This window comes from Ctenopharyngodon idella, chromosome 11 (assembly GCF_019924925.1).
Source record: "Ctenopharyngodon idella isolate HZGC_01 chromosome 11, HZGC01, whole genome shotgun sequence".
NCBI lineage: Eukaryota > Metazoa > Chordata > Actinopteri > Cypriniformes > Xenocyprididae > Ctenopharyngodon > Ctenopharyngodon idella.
This window is the reverse complement of record NC_067230.1, coordinates 4267336-4288033: the sequence shown is the minus strand read 5'-3', so window position 1 is coordinate 4288033 and position 20698 is coordinate 4267336. Positions and strand designations below refer to the sequence as shown.

The following is a 20698-nucleotide window of genomic DNA, read 5'->3' as shown; positions in this document are numbered from 1 at the left end:
GATCTGCTGCTTCATTTATCTGCAGCATATTAAGTTCATTTAATTTTAAAATGTTGTATATCTATTTTTTAGCTCAGTGAAAGAAAAAGTACAAGTGCATATTTGTAATAATGAATAACTTCAAATATAACAGAGGTCAGAATGAGACACTAAAATATATTTGTCATACTTTAATTGTTTTAATTTAATGTCTTATTTTAAATATGACATTATTTGAGTTATTGTTGGACGTTGTGGAAGTTATTCTTTGGGTGTGTATACTCTTACACTGTAAAACTCAATAAGTTCAGAATACTCAAAACATTTGAGTAAACTAATTCATTTTTTAAGTTAGTAGAACTAAAATTTTTGTGACATAACGGAACATAACAGAACCCCCTGTAAATCCCAACATAACACAACATTAAACACTAACTTATGTCTCCCTATGTTAATCTTGTGCAAAAGCACACAAAATAACACTTAATTTCAAAAATTATTTATACAGTCTAATGCAAAGCATGCTGGGAATTAGAAATCTGCTGCAGCTCAACTCAATCATATTAAGTTCAGCTTACTACAATGAAATCTTGAGTTCACGCAACTTTTTTCTATTATTTACAATTAACTTTCGTTATTGTTTGAGTGAAACAAACTCATTTCATTTAATGAGGTTCTATAGGGTTCTTGACTCAATTTTAAAGAACACTTCATTCCAAAAAGGTTCTATATAAGGACAAATGAATATTTTTAGTACTTAATATAGAGGAAGTAAGAGTCCCGTTTTCCAATACAAATTTGTTTCCAGCACTATTTCTTTTCTTCTGTTGAACATGTCAAATTGAGTGCATGTGCAGTTGTAGCGCGAGCTTAATGTTTGGCTTTTGGGAAAATTGCCTCTTGAAACATTGTCATCTGCACCAGATAGATTCCTTTTAGCTCCGCAGTTGTCGAGCTGTTTCTCCAGAGCTTGACTAAACACGAAAGGACTCGTCGTACATTTAAGCAGACAAAAAAAGTATAATTTGACTGTTAAGGAAATTAGAGTGGTATGAAAGAATCCCTTTTAGTGTGTTGCACATGCACTATTTGTTTATCTGAAAGGATGCACATTGTATCAATTTACAATTCTGGGTTTGCGCCGCCTCAGGCTGGAGGGTCTCAGAAGTTGGAGAATTAATTAGTTTTTTATTATTATTTATGGAGTAATCTATTTGGAGAGAGGAAGGCATTGCCTCTGGGCTGTGTCCTTTAAACACTGGAGCCCTGACTTCCATTATCTACCGCGCACACGACGCACAACAAACGAGAAAAGCGAAACAAAGGAAAGAAATGTATAGTTTTCTTGGGGGGGAAAGGAATTCAAGTATGTGAAATGAGATTTTATTTAGTTGGTGAACTACACTGAGCTGTATTATCAGCCAGCGTTTGCCGGAGGTGCTTGTTTTGCCATCGAGTCTGATATGTCACACACTCCCATATCAGATTAATAGTCTGAATGATATTGATTTTTGTTTATTTAGCTGCGTTAATGTTCTGGGTTGGATAGATTTGTAATACAATCTCAGCTGAGCTTAATCTTTCCCCTGCAGCGAAGTTCAGCGGTTACGCCTCTTCTGGTCAAGGTGCGTCAAGGTCAAGGTTTCCCTGAACAATGTGGAACTATAACAGTTTAAAACGCTGAACAACACAAATGAAATGCTATTGGTCAGTAAATGTGCCACTGGTCAGTTTCTCTCCTTTAAGTTGATTTTAAAGTGCTTGTTTGAATCCTAGAAGTCAAGGTTTAGCATAGTCCCTTTGGTAGATACAATAACTAGACCTTTCCTCATTGATGTCCATTCAAAAGTAGCTGTCACTAAATACGACCTATAAACTGCAAATATTTCATTATGTTATACTAGATGTTTTGCCAGTGACTTTTTTGGAGGGCTCTTAATGCAGTAAACACACAGCTTAGCTATAAAGATAATGCCAAAAATATTACTTTTTGCTGTTTTTAGTATAACATAGCATAAACATTCACACATATTAGACACAAAATGATGAATGAATCATTAGCCTTGTTCCAAATCCTACTGAGCTGCCTATACCTAGACAGCATTTTAAGTCATTATATAGTTGAGAAGACTATCCCAAAAGTTAAGTAGTGGTGCGATGCTTCTTTCTAAGATTTTGTTCAGTTCAAAGTATTGCGCTGTTAGCTTAGCGATATGCTAATGTTAAACTCCTTTGGAATCAAGTGGAGCCGCTTTTCTAGTACTATTTTGTGTAGCGCTCCAAATCAGGCACTTATGAGATTGCTTCAAGATAAGTTCAGTGTTTACTTGTAATTGAGTCATTTTACAAGTTTTGACTGCATGTAAAAGTTCTGTCAACTATGTTACTAACCGTCACAATACTTCTATTGTCTTTGAAATATGGTTAAAGTATCATGTACTGACAAGCATTTATGGTAAACTACTGTTTTGATAAAAGCTTAAGTATACTTAAAGGGATAGTTCACCCAAAAATGAAAATTCTATCATCATTTACTCACCCTCAAGTTGTTCAAAATCTGTATCATTTTCTTTGATCTGTTGAACAGGAAGATATTTTGAAGAAAGTGTTAAACTGAACAGTTTTGGGTGAACTATCCCTTTAATGGCCTTTTATTTCATTAATATTATATTATTTGCAAGTATAGCTTTTTTAAAATATACTTAAATATACACAGATTCTAAGTACTATACACTGCAAATGTGCATTCAATACAACTAAGCACATTTCTTTAACACAATGGAAATTCAAAATGGTGCAATTGTGTGCGCTCTAAAAAATGCTGGGTTAAAAACAACCCAAGTTGGGTTGAAAATGGACAAACTCAGCGACTGAGTTGTTTTAACCCAATGATTGGGTTGTTTTAACCCAGCGGTTGGGTTAAATGTTTTCCCAACCTGTTGGGTAGTCTTACTGAACTCAACTATTGTTTAAAAATTACTGTATTGCTCACTTTAAATAAATCCAAAGTATGTTGGAAATTAACATTTATTAATATGTTTAATAAATGGACATTTATTAATAAGTTTAATGAATAATAATTAAACAATAAACATTTATTAAATGGCTTATTAATAAATATTCACCTCTTGATTATTAATGTTACCTCTAGTAATTATGTGTCTGATTTTTAATTTTGGTGTCATTTTAAGCCAGCCATGTAGTAATTTTTAAATAATAGTTGGGTTAAATAAAACTGCCCATCACATTATAGGCAAACATTTAACCCAACCGCTGGGTTTGTCCATTTTCAACCCAACTTGGGTTGTTTTTAACACAGCATTTTTTAGAGTGTGTGGTAGCAAACAGTTTGTCCAGTAACATAGTTGACAAATTCACGAGTGAAAACAGATTTGTTAACTGATTAAATATATAAACTGAAACCAATAGTAATTTTATTGAGAAAGCATACTTTTTTGGCAATGTGAAATGTACCCCCAATTATATTATGAGACATTTAGGATGGTTTCTACAACGTGATGTCAATGCAGCATTATACCAGTATTTTATCGTAAGGAAATGAGGAGTGTAACATTACAAAATGTGATAAAAAATAACCGCTCTATCTTTCCAACAAAGGTCCAGAGATTTCCCTTCATTCACTCTCCAAAGGAGGTCAATGCGGCTCTGTTGAGGAAGCGCTGCTGGAATTTTGTGATTTATAATTAGAAGCGCTGATAGAGGAGTCAGTCCTGATTGTCTGCCGCTTTAATTTAATGTGCATATAAAGAAGGAAGCAGTGTAATCAAGCTTCAATTAACCGATGACTAAATCTCTCCCACCCCTGCAGCTGCCGTCACGGCCCCCTCGTGTGGCCACCAACAAGGGCTACTTGTGCTTTCCATTCACTAATCTGCTATAATAAGGAAATGTATGAATCTTCCAGCCATATGGCCACATCTCATGTGTCTCTTATAAAGACACGGCAATGAATCTCCCACTTATGTGGATGCATGTCACATGTGCGTGGAACGGGCTTCCATACTGATAGAATTAGCATGAGGAAACCACTAACCAGAGTTATGCATCCGAGGTGCCTCAAGTGTTCCATATTTCCTGTGAGACATTTAGGGAATATTTATCATAATATGATTAATTTTGCCTGTCCGCTTGCGTGCGCTGCATTGCCACCGAGCACAAGCCGTAGTTTTGCAGGTTGATTTTTTTCCTTTGGTGTGCTAATGTCGCCATGTGAACTGTGTTTAAACTCACACGGGTATGGGTTTGTGTGTGTCACGTCTGTGTGTGTTTAACCAGCGCCGTGATGGTCTAATTGGTTTAGCAGCCAAAGGGAGTCAAAGGGCAGCGTAGCGTATCGAGAACGCAACGTGAACCTGATGCTGGGAAGGATGCTTTCTGTCGCCTGTGAGGGAAGACCATGTGTGGGGCTTCCTGGAAAACACTTCTCCAGCCCCAAACACTATTTCATCTTTCTCTCTTATGCATTTCTTACATGATACGTTTTCTTGCATGGCCTTTTCACCAGACCTTTTGCTCTATGTTGCATTGCTAGAATATAGTTGATGAAACTGACTGCTTTGCAATGGAATACTAGTTTACTATATGTAGTAATATATATACTATTATAATATTACTATATATATATATATATATGTGTGTGTGTGTGTGTGTGTGTGTCTGGTTAAAATCATGGTTGTTATCGATTCCAGTTCATTCCTCACACTAGGAATGAAGGGTCAAGTCAAGCGCATTGCATTGTGGGATACATTATGTACAGTGTATTCTGATTGTATACACATTTTGATGAATTTATTTGGTCTTCTAGTGCATACTGAAAATTAGTAGATATATATGCACAGTATATGCCTTTAAGTAATATGGTACTATTCAAACGTAGTCATTGATTGAGTTTGCCAATGAATGATAATAACTGTAAATGTAAATGTATTGTTTCTCAATTTACAAACAGATAAACAAGCAGCTTGAGCTCACATTAATGTTAGTTTAAGAGCCGGGCCTGTGTGTTAGGGATGGGAGATCACGTACTTGGCTCTGTTCAGGCCGCTGCTCATTATTATTCATGAGCGTGGGGGTGTTTCTGGAGCCTGGGGGCGGGATTATCTTCTCCCTCAGTGCTTGTTGTGCTGGAGGCCTCGGTACAGGGGTCTGTTTGGCACTGCCGCTGGGGTCTGATGGGTCTGGCCTCGCTCCCCCGTCTCTTTCTTTTGCTGTATCACTCTCTCTGGCCACTGCTAATCACTCTGGGACGCTGGCTGTGCTCTGTGCCTGGCACAAGTTCATTCTCTGTCCCTTCCCTCTGTTTGCACTCAGAGAATGACCTGATGTTATTCTTTAGCACAACTAAATACTCTTCTGTTTAATGGTTGCATAAAAGGCTAACTGTTGTTTATTGGTCATTTTACATGAGGGGCTTTCCCATCGGAAGAACATTTTCATAGTTCCTATAACTATTGGTGGAAGTACCTGCTCTTTGGCACGTTCACACTGCAGGAACTGGAATGATTTTAGTTATTGGAACACCTTTTTGGGGGGACTAAATTAGCTCCTACTTCAGAGTAGGGTCTAACCCAGCACAACAAGGAACTACCAGTGACGTAAGTGTACGTTGATTGGCCGAAACACCGGTACCCGCCATTTACTGACCCTAACTATAAAAAACCTTTTGCTTGATAGAAATGCGTATGCATAAATATTCTTCATGGAACCATCAATGGCAATAATGAACCTTTATTTTTAAGAGTGTTGGGCAGAATTAGTGGACCAAACCTGCAGATCCATCTCTAAACACCTGTCTCTGTGTCTCTCTAGGTGATGAGTATTTTGAGTAACCCCAGTGCCGTCCCGTCCCAGCCTCAGCACGATTTCTCCATTTCTCCTCTCCACGGCAGTCTGGAGGCGTCTAACCCCATCTCAGCGAGCTGCAGTCAACGTTCAGACCCCATCAAGAGTGTGGACAGTCTGGCCTCCTCTCAGTCCTACTGTCCCCCCACATACAGCGCCACCAGCTACAGCGTGGACCCCGTCACCGCTGGATACCAGTACAGCCAGTACGGCCAGAGTACGTACCGTCCCTCCATCATACACTCTGTATATATGTCTATATGTCTCTGTTGTTGTAAATGCCAGTAAGATTTTTTATGTTTTTAAAAAAGTCTCTTACGCTCATCAAGGCTGCATTTATTTGATCAAAAATACAGTTAAAACAGTAATGTTGTGAAATATTATTACAATTTAAAATAACTGTGTTCTATGGAAGCTTGTTTCCGCCATTGAATAAAAAGTAAACAAAGGTAATTGCAACTTTTTATCTCGCAATTCTGACTTCTTTTTTTTTTTTGGAATTCTGAGAAATAAAGTCATGGTGGAAACAAGCTTCCATAGTCTTCTATTCCGAATATATTTTAAAATATAATTTATTTCTGTGATCAAAGCTGAATTTTCAGCATCATTACTCCAGTCTTCAGTGTCACAGTGTCAATTTATTGTATCCTTAATGAATAGATGTATTAATTTCTTTAAAAAAAAAAATCCTCCTGCCCCCAAACTTTTAAAGAAAAGTGTATCTCTGATAAGGCCTAACAGATGAAATTATATGATAATGATAAAGTAATGAAAACCGTTAATTGGTCTACTTTATAGTTAAGTTTATAGCTTGTGTTTGGTGCAAAAGCAATGTAGAACATTTGAGAATTATCTCAACAATTCAAACTGCTTGTGTAACTATTTTTGAAAGAAATGTATGCTTTTATTCCGCACAGAATCAATAAATTGCTCAAACAAGACCGTAAAGACGTTTATAATGTTTCCTGAGTGGCAAATCATCATATTAGAATGATTTCTGAAGGATCATGTGACACTGAAGACTGGAGTAATGATGCTGAAAATTCAGCTTTGCATCACAGAAATAAATTACATTTCACAATCTATTCAAATAAAAATTTTGTTTTATAAATTGTAATATTTTTTCACAATATTACTGTATTTTGTAGCATAACACGTGCCCATCTTTTCAGTAGGGAAGCCATTATTGTTTTATCACACTGATGCCTAGCTGAGTTATTGTCCATTTCCTCTCTGCCGCTGAGAGTGAGCAGTGCCCGTCGCTGACCATCTCAGGACACTCTGACCCCTCTGCCCATCAGAGCAGGGCAGACACATGCTCCTGATAAAGACCCCAGCATCAGCCCCGGGCTTCTCTGTTAGTCACAGTACTCTTCCCTTGACTGGGAAACGGGCACTTCAAAGCCCACTTTTACACCCCTAGGGTCCTAATGTCCTTTTAGTCACCTCACACACACACACACACACATGAGCTTCAGGACAGGAAAGAATTGATTGATTAAATTAACATAATCAGAGGCTGATGTTGTCACAGAAGTCACTGGCTTCTATCTACCGCTATTAGATGTGTGTTTGTGAATATGTCGAACATAAACTTGAGTAATTGTGTTCAAACTTTTGAATGGTAGTAAATCTAACAAAACTCTCTTTGAAGATGTCTTGAAAGGTAAAAATGGTTCAAAATGTTAGTTTTTGTTATTTAAAAAAGCATAAAGTTTTCTTTTAAGGTGTAGACTGCTAGTTTGGATTAGTCTGAAGTCATAATGAGATTTAAATACAAACAGTAGAGGTCTATGGTTTGTCTGCAGTGAGATAACTAGGTAAACGTGTGGGTGTGTGAAGTAGTGTCAGGTCCATCAGAAGGTGCAGGAGGCTTGATTGAAGAGATCTGACGAGCGAATGTCAGGTTAATTATGAGTGAGATTGAGAGGACTGATCTGTTTAATGAGTCAGATGAGAGAGCTGCTGAAAATGAGGCGAGTATGAAGCATGAAATCTCAAACGCTTGGAGTAATAAAGACTGGCACATACACACACACACACACACACACACACACACACATATACAGAGCTGAATGAATGACACCAGGCGTTCTCCATCTTTCTGGCCCTTGAATGACTAAATGCCCATTTTAATGTATGCATTAACTTTCATTACTCTTTATTTGTGTAAACACTCTAGTCAGAAGTTTAAAGAAGTGACCGATGACTGTGTTAAACGTGTAATGTTGTACTACACATGTGGTGGATTGTGTCAGTGATGTTTGATGTTTGAATTACAAATGAATCATTCATATGAGTCGGTTCTATCTGAGTGATTCAGTTGAACCAGTGTTGTTATTTTTAACTAAAGCAATTCAAATTGCTTTCCGTAATTGAAATAAAGCTGAAATAAAATAAAATATAAATATTAGGTGAAAAACTTAAACTTAAAAAACTTGTACTGACTACCTGATATAAGTTGAAGTAATAAAATGACTAAAACTAAAACAAAACAAATAAAAAAAAAGCTAAATAGAAGTCTAAAAAAACAATGAAGGCACATAATTAAAATTTAAACTAAAATACAAAAATAAAAACTAATTCAAAATATTAATACATACTATAATAGTAAATAAATAATACTAAAATAACTCTGGATTCATGAAGCATTCACTGTAAAAAAAAATATATATATATATTTTCATGATTTGTTATCAAAACATTTTTTGTTTTGTCAAATCAACTTAGATAATTAATGTGGTTCAGATAACATAATATTTTAAGTTTCTGTTGATTAAATCAATCGCCTTCATTGTATTAACTCAAATTTGCAATTTCAGTGAACTCAAAATTTTAAGGCATCCAGGTACTTACTTTTTTAAGTTAAACCAACCATTCTTTTTGCAGTGTTGGGATTTAAACATGTTAAAACCATAAATAACATAATTTTGCACTGTTTGTTTTTCATTTTGTGAGCATAAACAGGTCTTTTTACGGTAAAAATAAACAATATGTAACTAAAATTGAAAAGCATTGTAATTTTGTATGTGTTTGTGTGATTTTGTCTCTGTCCATTTTAAAAAACAACAGTCACAGTATTTAACAATGGACATTCGAATCAGTTTTTGAACCGATTCATTGAAACAAACCATTTAAACGAACCAAAATGAAGGCCTTCCGTATGCTCGTGGTGTTTTATTAATGCATAAATTGGTGTGAGATTGCTTTTATGTGGAACTTCCTGCTCATGCCAGTGTGTCTGTGTTTCGTTTCCTACAGCCGCTGTGGACTATCTGGCCAAGAATGTGAGTCTCTCGACTCAGAGGAGGATGAAGCTGGCCGATCATTCGGCGGTGCTGGGACTTCTGCAGGTGGAGACAGGACAGGCTTACTGAGTCAAACGCTCTCAGATGTACACACACCTCCTTCGACCAGGTGGAGCTGTTTACCGCATCAGAAGGCACAAGCGTGTGAGAGGTTTCTCTCTGATTTTCAAGACAAACTCTTGCCATTCCATTTGACGTGACCTGTTCTTGTGATTCTGGGCTTGTCATGAACCTCTAACTCAGACAAGAGGACCACACAGCAGCCGCAAGCACGTCGACGGACAGCAAGAACGCATTCCGAGCCATTTCCAAAACGTACTTTCACCTTGCTGTGCATAGTCGTGTATGAATCTCAGTGTCATTACAACGGATAATCTCGCTTGTTTTCTATCGGTATTGTTATTACGATTGCCCTTACAGTTGTTGTAATTATGATTATCGTAACTATTGTTTACGTTTTGTTGTTTCAAGATCCACACGTAGCATTTTTTACTAATTTGAACCCGAAGTTTTTTACGTGAAATGCTAGCAGTGGGCTAGTTTGTGTGTTGGAAGTGTGACTGCTGGTTTTCCACTTTCCAGGTTCCCCTCACCCCAAGAGCCGTAATATTCCCGAGCGGTTTGACCTTCTCCGCCTTCATTTTTAACTTGACATTCCATGCGAACCTGGCCACTCTGTAGGAAGTCTGGCTTTAGGCATTCTGCTGGGAATTAGCAGTGCTTTTAGAGGACCAGCCATTTTTCTTTCACCTCAAATGCCCGTTTTGTCCATACTGATCATCTGGGGGGAAGAAAACAGCATTGTTTGAAAAACAATTGTGACTTTTTAAATTCGTTTATTTTCTAGAGAGAAGCAACACTTTGCCCTCAAACTACAGAAGACAAAAAATCAAGTCAAGAGATGCTGTTTCAAACATGAATATTATGATTTTGATTTAGACCAAGTACAGTACCGTTCAAAAGTTTGGGCTCGGTGTGATTTTTTTTTTTAAATGTTTTTGAAAGAAGTCTCTTAAGATGCATTTATTTGTAAAAACAGTAAATATTATTACAATTTTAAATAACTGTTTTCTATTTGAATAACTTTTAAAATGTAATTTATTCCTGTGATCAAAAGCTGAATTTTCAGCATCATTACTTCAGTCTTCAGTGTCACATGATCCTTCAGAAATGCTGATTTGGTGATTTTTTTATCATATCAATGTTGAAAACAGTTTATGCTGCTGTGGTGGAAACCGTGATACATTTTGTTTTCAGACAAATAGAAAGTTCAAAAGAACTGTATTAATTGTAAATGTCTTTACCGTCACTTTTGATCAATTTATTGCATCTTTGCTGAATAAAATTATTAGCGCCTTTCAAAAAACAAAACAAACAATCTAACTGCCCCCAAAGTTTTGAACGGTATAGTGTATAATTTTGACAACATTCCTCAACATCTTTCTTGCTTTCTTATTTTCTCTCTGGTTTTTATTTTCTCTTTTACAAACTGATACAAAAACACACCCAAGGCTCCTGTAATTAAGATCTCTTGCATTCACAAGTTTGTACAAAAAAAGTTGTGAACTTTCGACATTTGTGTAGCACTTGCAGGTGACATTTTGACACATAAATGGAATTGTACAGTAGATGAAGCAGATCGTTTATTGTTTGTTTATAAAGAATATGTTTTATACTAAAACAGAAAGGTGTTGTGTGGTAGATGAAGCAGGGGATATCTGTAAGTCTTATATTGTAATTTTGTGTTTATATTTACTGCTTTGGTTTCTTTGGTTTCAATAGTTATTATGTATCATTTTTCTTAGGATTCAAAGTGTATGTGAGAAGCTCTCGATAAAAGACATTCACACTTAAAATTAAATGGAATGTGAATCGTATTGCTTATGATTCTCTGCTTCAAATTTGCTCTGCTTAAGGAAGAGCACATTCGTGGATCCATATAGTGAGGATGAAATATTGACATTCGAACCGTTTGGAGGCCGAAACCTTGCAATGGAAGTGATTGATGGCTTATTTAACGGACTGTGGGAAACACAGCAGTGTTTGGTGCTAACTGACTGCTTCAACTGACTCAATGAATCCCTCAACGAATCTTCGAGCAAACGAGAACTCTTAATGAAACCACCTGACCCAAACCCCGCCCCATTCACTTTCAGCTGTCGATATCTTCATCAAACGAGCAATGAAAATGAAATGACTTCTAGTGTAGAGCATCCACGGCTAACACCTTTGTTAATCAACATTTGGATATTAAAAATATTATCCATCATGCCCCTCTGGGACGTCAAACTGGGGACCTGCTTTCGTTAGCATTTGTGTTTATGCTTTCCTCCCATTTCCTTTCAGCATGTGTGTACGTTACCATGGTATAATTTATTCTGCTGTATGAAGTAGTAGCTTTAGTGGGAACCTTGTATTTGGTATTTACTACCTTCAGCCTGTTGGTGTCTTTACTGTAACACTGGCTTAAATGTTATCAATTAAAGATCTAAAACTGACTTAAGGATCAACCGTTCCAGAGTTTGCCTTTTATTTCAAAGTACCATTTATTGATTTTGTTTGACAACATTTTTAAAGCTGTACTAGATTATATGCATATTGCCGTGTTTTTATGTGGTAAATGTTTATAGAATGCAAAAACATTTTGTTGTTGGAACTGAAGACAACTTTGAAATTGTCTATGCATAATGTTACTATAAATATTGTGTATTTGTATGCAAAAGTTCTTTGTTTCGTGTAATAATGATCAAATTCATAGTTTTCAGTCACGTGACTCCTGTTCCATCTGTTTCAAACCATGAATATTTAGAAGAATATTCCTCTCAAAAACAAAATGCAAGTTTTGGGCACTTGTGATCCATATACATCACCTGCTGCAGTTTTTCAATCACTAAAAACTCAGTTATTAAAAAAAAATAAAAGACCCTTATAGGAAAAAACAACAAAAAAATCATTCATCAATCAATTTTTAGGTTTCAGGCTATTTTTTTAATTAAACTGTATAAAGATGATTCTCAAATATGTTATGAAAGATAGAACAATTTGATATATTATTTTACTTTATACAATATGTGTGTAAACATGGCCATAAGTAGTCCCATTCTATACAATATGTCTATACATTGTATCTAATTTGCATATTAATGTGTTCTTGGGACAACATGTAATTAAAAACAGAATACTGTTCTGTCATTAATGTATAACTACACAGGAAAAAATGAGTAAAATAAATAAATAAAATGTCCTCTAATGGGGACAAAAGTCTATGTCTGGGTCTCAGGAGGATTTATAATGGTTTTCAAAGAGAAACCGCTTAACATGAAACTTTGTGCGTTGCGTTTGAGTTCATCTGATTGCCTGTACATAGTATGCATCATCAATAAGGTGTATATATTTAACTTTGTCTTTTAACATCACTGTCTTACTTCATAGTACTTAGTACTGTAGGGAAAGCCACATAAAGAGACCAATATGCTCAATGAAAACCAGGAGTCAAAGTACTAAAGTAAGTACATTGGTAGGTCAGTACAAACCGGGTAAAAATAACTGGTGGGCAGAGGAGGAAAGCCTTGTTTTGCCCTCCAGGTCGGCATTGTGTGACGTCACGTGAAAACTATGAATTGATGAGGTTTGCACCCTCTGTTCTTTTGGAAAATATAAGATTGCACCATTCCTTTCAGAAAATATCAGAGTATCAGGTTCCCCTAGATCTGTTCTTTAAAGGATTAGTTCACTTCAGAATTAAAATTACCTGATAATTTACTCACCCCCATGTCATCCAAGATGTTCATGTCTTTCTTTCTTCAGTCAAGAAGAAATTAAGGTTTTTGAGGAAAACATTCCAGGATTTTTCTCGATATAGTGGACTTCAAAAGGGACCAACGGGTTGAAGGTCCAAATCTCAGTTTCAGTGCAGCTTCAAAGAGCTCTACACGATCCCAGACGAGGAATAAGAGTCTTATCTAGCAAAAGATCGGTCATTTTCTAAAACAAAATAAAAATGTATATACTTTTTAACCACAAATGCTCATCTTGCACTGTTCTGCGATGTGCCACGCATCACGTAATCACGTTGGAAAGGTCACGTGTGATGTAGGAGGTAGGGCAAAAAAAACTCATTTTCTCCTCCAACTTCAAAATCATCCAACATCATTGTTTTACCTTTTTTGTAAAGGGCGTTTGACTTGGTCTTTGCACGTTCACTTTGTAGACACTGGATCGGTGCTTCCGCCTACGTCACGCGTGACTTTTCCAACGTGATTACGTAATGTGTGGCGCATCACAGAGCAGTGCAAGATGAGCATTTGGAATCCTAGAATGTTTTCCTCAAAAATTTCTTTTCAACTTAAGAAAGAAAGACATAATCATCTTGGATGAGTACATTTTCAGGAAATTTCAATTCTGAAGTGAACTAATCCTTTAAATCATCTACTAGTTTTTTTTTTTTTTTTTTTTTTTGGTGGATGCCAATTCATCTTCTGCACCTATATATGTTATTACTTAGAATTGGGAAAAAAGAAAGTATACTATACCATTTGCTACAGCATGTGCATCAAGAACATATCTGTAATACCTTAAAATGACTTAAAATCCTTTTTCTCAATAGATTCTTTGTGCACATGAATAGACTCTGGAACTTAAGTTAGTGCACAGCTTTGGGAAGTCACTCATTCTACCATTGTCCAGCTATAACATTCCTCCTGAACGGCTGTCTGTCTGTAGTCTGGTTTGGCCTGTACTCATGTGGCAGGTTCTGAAGAATGACTGCTGGACACGCTGTCACAGAGGAACTGCTGGTTTGCTGATTGCATGGATGCAGATTCCAAACCACATGATACCAAAACCAGCTGCTGCTGTCCTAACACTGACCTACCGGATACTTTACACATACTGTAGGTGATTTCAGTTGATCACGTTGATGATAACTCAATGCATCCATTGTTTCTTTTTGATAAACTTAAATATAATGCATTTTTGAATCTTTATTTATCACCACACAGTCACAGTTTCACATAACAGACCTTAGTGAAAGTGAAAGTGACATGTGAAGGCCAAATATGGTAACCCATACTCGGAATTTGTCCTCTGCATTTAACCCATCCAAGATAGTCCACACACATTAGGAGTAGTAAGTAGTGAACACACACACCTGGAGCAGTGGGCAGCCATTTTTGTTGTGGCGCCCAGGAGAGCGAAAGGTAAGGTTCAAGTTAAAAGGCATTATTTTTTGACAGGAATGAAAATAAGGCTGTGAGGGATAGACTAACAATGCAATTTTTTAGCTTTATGATTCCATCCAGTCAAAGGATATCAAACATGTTTGATATTTTGAGCTGATTTTTAGAACACATGTTGTTTTTCGAAATTGCAAATAAAACAGATTATTGGAGTATTACAGAAAAATACTATTTCAGAGTGAAAATTGTTTCTAAATCAAATTCCTTTTCCAGTTTAGATATTATTATATAATACTTTGCTCTGACTCATGCATGTGTGCACAATGATCAAGTTTTGTTCATTAAAATATAAATCAAAAGTCAAAACAAAATGTCCTTAAAATAAAACATATTCAAGACATATTAATATTATAATGCATAGGCAAAACAACATAGAAAAATTATTAACATGACACGAGGCATGAGGCGAATTTTAATGGTTTCATGCTCTCAGCAGCCAATAATTCATTGCACAAAATGTGTACTTTTTATCCTTGTTGTAAACCCATATCTATAGTATTTGTAGCTGCAATCATAAAGTATCTCCAAAGTACCTTCTAGAACATCATACCTCTGTGATTCATTTTTCATTTTATGCATTTGGCAGATGCTTTTATCCAACGCATCATACACTGCATTCAAGGTATACATTTGATCGGTTCATGCATTCCCTGGGAATGGAACCCATGACCTTGACGTTGCTAGTGCCATTCATTTCAATGGCTTTGCAGAGCATAAATCTATAGGTTGAGCTGGTGTTTTAACCTCTTGACAGCCACATTGTGTTATGGTCTTTCACAATGTGCTCTTTATCCTATATGCTTTGTGTTTCCGTCGTCAACCTCCCTTGGATGCATGTGTGAGATGTTTCAAGTCTCTTTTGGATTAAGCCAAAGCATGTGTTCTGGCTGTCCCGTCAGCTCTAACACCGATCCTCAGGCATTTCCGTCACTGCTCTTTCTTCAATTCTCTTCCTCCACGAGGCACCGCCCAGTCGACCGTGTGTCCTCGTCTTTGTTACCCTCTCCTCTCTCCCCTTTTGATCCTGTAATTGATTGACTACAGGAGGAGGATTCAACGAGACCCACAAGAGCCAATTCCCCTCGCTTCTCTGGAGAGGTTCTGATAAAGTGCCGGGCCGTATATGTGGTCCCTACACCAGACGTATGGCCATTGAAGGTGCCTATGAGCCACGGTGGCTTAGCCGCAAGCTTTCTCCAGGGGCCTGGGCTTGTGTCCTGCCGGTAATGGGCTTGTTTAGATCAGAGGGATGGAAATGAAACTCTTGAGCCGCGGAGAGGAGGATGCCGGTGGACTCCTATCTCCCAGGACGCAGGCCCCACAGCGAGAGGCATCTGCATAGACTGAGCTGGCCGCTCAGCGAGAGGAGGGCTGATAGATTTGGATCTCATTTAAGGGAGCGAGGGCTCAGGAAAGCTAGAGGTGAGGAAGCAGGACTGGACAGGCATGGAGAATGAGGAGGTTGATGGACCTGGCCCAGCGAGAGCCAACAAACTGAGTGAAGGACAGTTTAATGAAGCCATTATTGCCCCACTTTCAGAGTTGTTGAGAAAAAGAGCCATCGAAATATACCAAACAACAGCAAAACATTTCTTATGTAGTTCATAGACTTCAATTTAAGTAATTTTATAAATATAAAAGAATAGCACTGTCCACACCACAGCTATAACAATAACGATATAGAGAAACAATATCGTTGGGATCTCTTTCAGAACGATTTTTTTCCAGCTGTTGAACGATAAAACACTGACAGCCAATCAGAATCCGTTCTAATTTAAGGGCTTGTGCATTTAAAATGGCAGACGACATTGCGGAGAAGTTAATCGCCGAGGTCCAGAAAAAGCCACCACTTTTTGACAAGTCAAACCACCTCTGTTATCACCATTTATTCCGAGGGTATGGCCGATTGTTATCAAGGATACTTTTAAGAAAATGGATATATGGAAAACAATCAGCCATACCCTAATAAATGGTGATAAGTATTAACAGAGATGATATCATTATGCCAGGCTAGCAAACAGTGTAAAATAAAATTACCTCAGGTATCCACCGCTAGTTTCGACAACATATTGTCTTGCTTCCATTGAAGTCGCAGTGAAAAAGACTAGGCATTGTTTTTATTCCACTATATTGACTTCGTCAGCTAATTCACTGTTAGATTAGATCGATTTCACTAGCTATTCACTCGAAACATAGCTGAGGACATCTGCTGGTTAAAGTCATGTAAATGCAACAAGAAGAGCAAAAACATGTTTGAAAACACACTTTGAAACCGCAGCGAGTTTAGAATAAACAGACCGTTTTCGTTCATTGGTGTGGACGCAAATATAGTTATTGTTATAGTTATCTTTATAGTTATCGTTCTTGGTGTGAATGGGCCTTTAGTCTTGGAAGAATTTGATTTGAGTCCATAATAAAATCTCTGACTTTTAATTACAGACTTCATTTGTTTTCATGATGTGCTTCCATACTTTTAGGAGACCTGAGTTCTCAGTTATGTTTCATTCAAGTATGAACGTTGACTTTTTCCCAGTTAAAGTTGGATTTTGAAGAGTTTGTTGGAGTTTTTGAGGTTACAACTGTGGTGAAGAGTGGTACTTGTGCTTAGGTTGAGGACGGGTTGAAATTGCTATGATATAATATTTGATGAGCAATAGTTGAGGAAGCACTGCGTCTGTTGTTGTTTGGTTTGTTTAGTGAGAGTAACAGTCAAAAGCTCTTATTACTGTTTGAGATGCTTTAACAGGTTTATTGGAGCTTGTTCAATTGAGTTTTGTTTCTGTCACAGAGTATTTTTAGCATGTTTAAATAGTAAATTGTGTTTGCTTTACTTAAAGATGCATGTCGATAACAGGTAAAGTCAAATTGGCTAAACTGAAATTGGTTACTCAAAAATTTGCCTCAATTTTTCGAGTAAATCAGGACAGTGTGTTGTTTTTACAATGTCATTGTTGAGGTTGGTATCTTGTCAAATCTGAGCACAGTTTGGCCGCATTTACATTACATGGTTCAAGTGACCCAATTCGTATTTTTTCCTCCCATGCATGTGGCACAGATCAGATATGACCCACAAATGTGTAAGCAGGAAAAAAGAACATGGATTCCGATATTCTCAGATCAGTTTCAGGCCTCATTCATATATGGAAATAAATCTGATATGAATCAGATATGTGCATTTGCATCTGCAATGTAAGTGGACAGATCAGATTTTCCCCTGTCAATGCAAGTCATACATTATTGAAAACGCGATGGTGGCGAATGACATCAACTCAGGTGGACATCAACCATGATCACTCTTTGCAATGCCCAGGCTGCAACAAGGGCTCTCCTCTTTTTTTCTCTGCCTTGAGAGACCAATGTTTTGCTGGCCTTTAAAGATGGTGTGGAAAGCAAAAGCTTGTATTATCATTTCATCTGCATCCATTGCTTATTGCATCATTTTTACTTCCTTTTCGACCAAAGCTTTTCTGGGTCAGTTCGTCTACCTTGGGTTGTTTCGCCATGTATAGTGTACAATAAATGCAGATATCGGAAATGGGTCTCTTTTAAAGATGTGAGCTGGTGGTCAAAAAAATCGGATATAGGCCTAGTCAACAAATCGGAACTTGGCATCAAGACCTGCAGTGTAAATGTGGCCTTTGAGACCTTGTTGAGATCTTTTCTGGAACTCTCCATATGCTCTCCATTTAATCTAATTGCCATTTAGGCGAAACAATTAGGATACTAAAGAGATCTCATATGTGATTTTTTTAACCTAGGCCTATGGATGCAAACAAAACAACAAATCAGCATGATTTCATTTGAACACTTCTTGGCCGTGAGCCTTTTTTATATCTACATATATATGTAAGAAAATGAGGGTTTAAAGAGCCACAGAGGACTTGATCCAGTCAGATTACACTGGAGGTGTTCTTCTCTGAGGCTTATGTGTCTTAAGAGAGCTGCGCTGTTTCCGACTGTCATGGCTGTCACAGTGAAAGCACTTACGGAGACCCGTAATTCTCTAAATCCCGTAATTATTCTGCGATACATAATGTACCTGCGCCACGGCCTGTCTGACGTCCTACTTTGACTCCAGCTTTGCACAGACAGAGGCCCCTGTAAGCTGGGATTTCAGTCTCATCTTTGGCAGCGGGAGATCTCCGAAAGAACATCTTCCAATATTGCCTTTTTATGTAAGGCCTTAAATTTGCAAAAGCAAGTCGAAGTAAGATATTTCAAGTCGATTTGTTTTGAATGTGTCATTGTCATCTCGGGGCGGATTGGGATAAGTCTTCAGGAGACCAGCCGCTGTCTTACTTTGTCCCCTCGTTGAAGTCGAGTGCATCTTCAACTTCTAAAGCAGAGCTTGAAGAAGTTCTCCACTTCTCGTGAGCACGTCTCAGCACGGAACGTATCGCATATGCACGTCGGAATTATTTATTTTTCCCATTCTGTTTTTCACACGGATCGCATCACATGAGCACACACGCTCGCACACCTCTCTGCTCTGTAGATAAGCGGTTAGCACAAGAATAAAGGGCCACTGAAGTTGGGAATCTGAGAGATGGTTCGCCAAGATAATGCCGCTGTGAAGCCAGGTTCGATTTACATATAAAAATCTGTGTGAGCTTGGCTCGCAGACTAATTAATATTAATAACTAAAATGCAAATGAACTCAGACAGAGGAGGCCCTTACGGAAGAACAAACCGGGGTTTTGTTCGGGATTCACACATAAGCCTCTTCTGAACGTAAGAGGGCTGCTAACAGCCGTAACGCCTGGGCATAGAGCGCAATACACAGAGACAATTTTTCTAGATAATAGCCTATCACGCAGGATACAATTTAAATTAAAAAATGCAATTTTCACCTTGAAATGAACAAATGATTACAATTTCTATACAAATTAAGGCATCCAGGCTGTGGCTCAGTGCAGCGCCAGGGCCATGAAACTTGACATAATTGCCATGAAATACATTTTCAAATATTTGTATTTTGTCCATCGCTTTAAAACATGCCACTCTTGGCTTCTGTGGGTATGTGATCTTACCTTCTGGCGGAGAAAAAAACACATAAAAAAGGAGAGAAAATCATCAGAGATAAAAAGCTCTTCAACGGGGAAGATAAAATGTGTAGGAAGGCAAACACACACACACACACACACACTGAATCAGTGTAGCTGGCTCTGCAACCCCTGTGGCTATCTCTAAAAGCCAAATTATGGTTTCTTATCAAGGCAATCATATCTAGCAGTTATCTGCCGCTATGATAGACACCCTCTCCTCCTGATATCTCATTCTCTCTCAACGTTTCTGTCTGAGCATTTATTTATTTGTGATTAGGGACAGCCTTTGGAAAATAAATAATTGTGGAGGCGAGCCAGACTTTTCCCTGGATTTTGAACTTTAGAGGTTCTTTCAGATGACGGCAGATAAGTTTCTGTACGCTCGAGGCAGATCTATAGAGTAACAGGCCCAAAATCGCAAGATCTCCAGTCTTTCTTTCTTGCTGCCTCGTTTTCTTTCTCTCCTTTTCTTTTATTTGTTAGTGTGTGCTTCATGTTTATTCGTTATCTGACATCTTTGGTTCGTTTTTTCAAACATGTTTTATGAAATTGTATAGAGAACCGTACAGGAAGGCACTCATCATCATCATCATCATCATCATCATCATCCGGGTTTATAGGAATAGTTAATCGAAAACATTTTTGTCATCATTTATTAATCCTCATGTCATTTCAAACCCATATGAGTTTATTTTTTCAGTGGAAAAAAAGATGTTAGAAAGAATGTTCACGTTGCTCTTTTCCATATAATGAAAGCATATTGCGACCAAAAAACATGATAAAAGTATCTTAAAGGGGACCTATTATGCTAAGTTAAGACCTAAGTTTCAGCTCAAAATACCCCCAGATCATTTATTATAGCTTGTCAAATTTGCCCCTATTTGGGTGTGAGCAAAAACACGCTGTTTTTGTGTGTGTCCCTTTAAATGCAAATGCGCTGCTGTTCCAGCCCACTTTCCAGAAGAGGGCAGAGCTTTAACAGCTCTTGCTTCGGTTGCTCAACAACAACAAAGCTGGAGAATCTCACGCAGCCAAAATGAGGATTGTCAGTAACGGTGTTCAGCCTTACATTGTTCAAACTGGAGTCGGACACTGATGGAGAGACTCAGGAAGAAGTTACAACTTTTAGAATGAAACAGGATGTTTCTGAATGGTTAGTGGATAAATTTATGTAGTTGGTGTGGAGTTGATTCAACTCATCGACTAGCATGTGCCGTCATGTTAATCTTTTGTGCAAATCCAGCGTTGAATTGACCCTCGTTTGTGA

At 37.5% G+C, this 20698-nt stretch overlaps 1 protein-coding gene across 4 annotated transcripts in view; it reads left to right on the top strand.

The window, feature by feature from the left end:
• The window catches only part of pax7a (paired box 7a), a 65477-nt gene extending 53818 nt beyond the window's left edge, over positions 1-11659 (top strand). For all 4 annotated transcript variants that reach the window (XM_051912822.1, XM_051912821.1, XM_051912825.1 and 1 more), the window contains exons 8-9: positions 5809-6058; positions 9103-11659. In XM_051912822.1, coding sequence (XP_051768782.1) covers positions 5809-6058; positions 9103-9218 — 366 coding nt within the window. In that variant the 3' untranslated portion in view covers positions 9219-11659. The remainder of the gene's footprint in view (positions 1-5808; positions 6059-9102) is intronic.
• The last annotated feature ends 9039 nt before the right edge of the window (positions 11660-20698 follow it).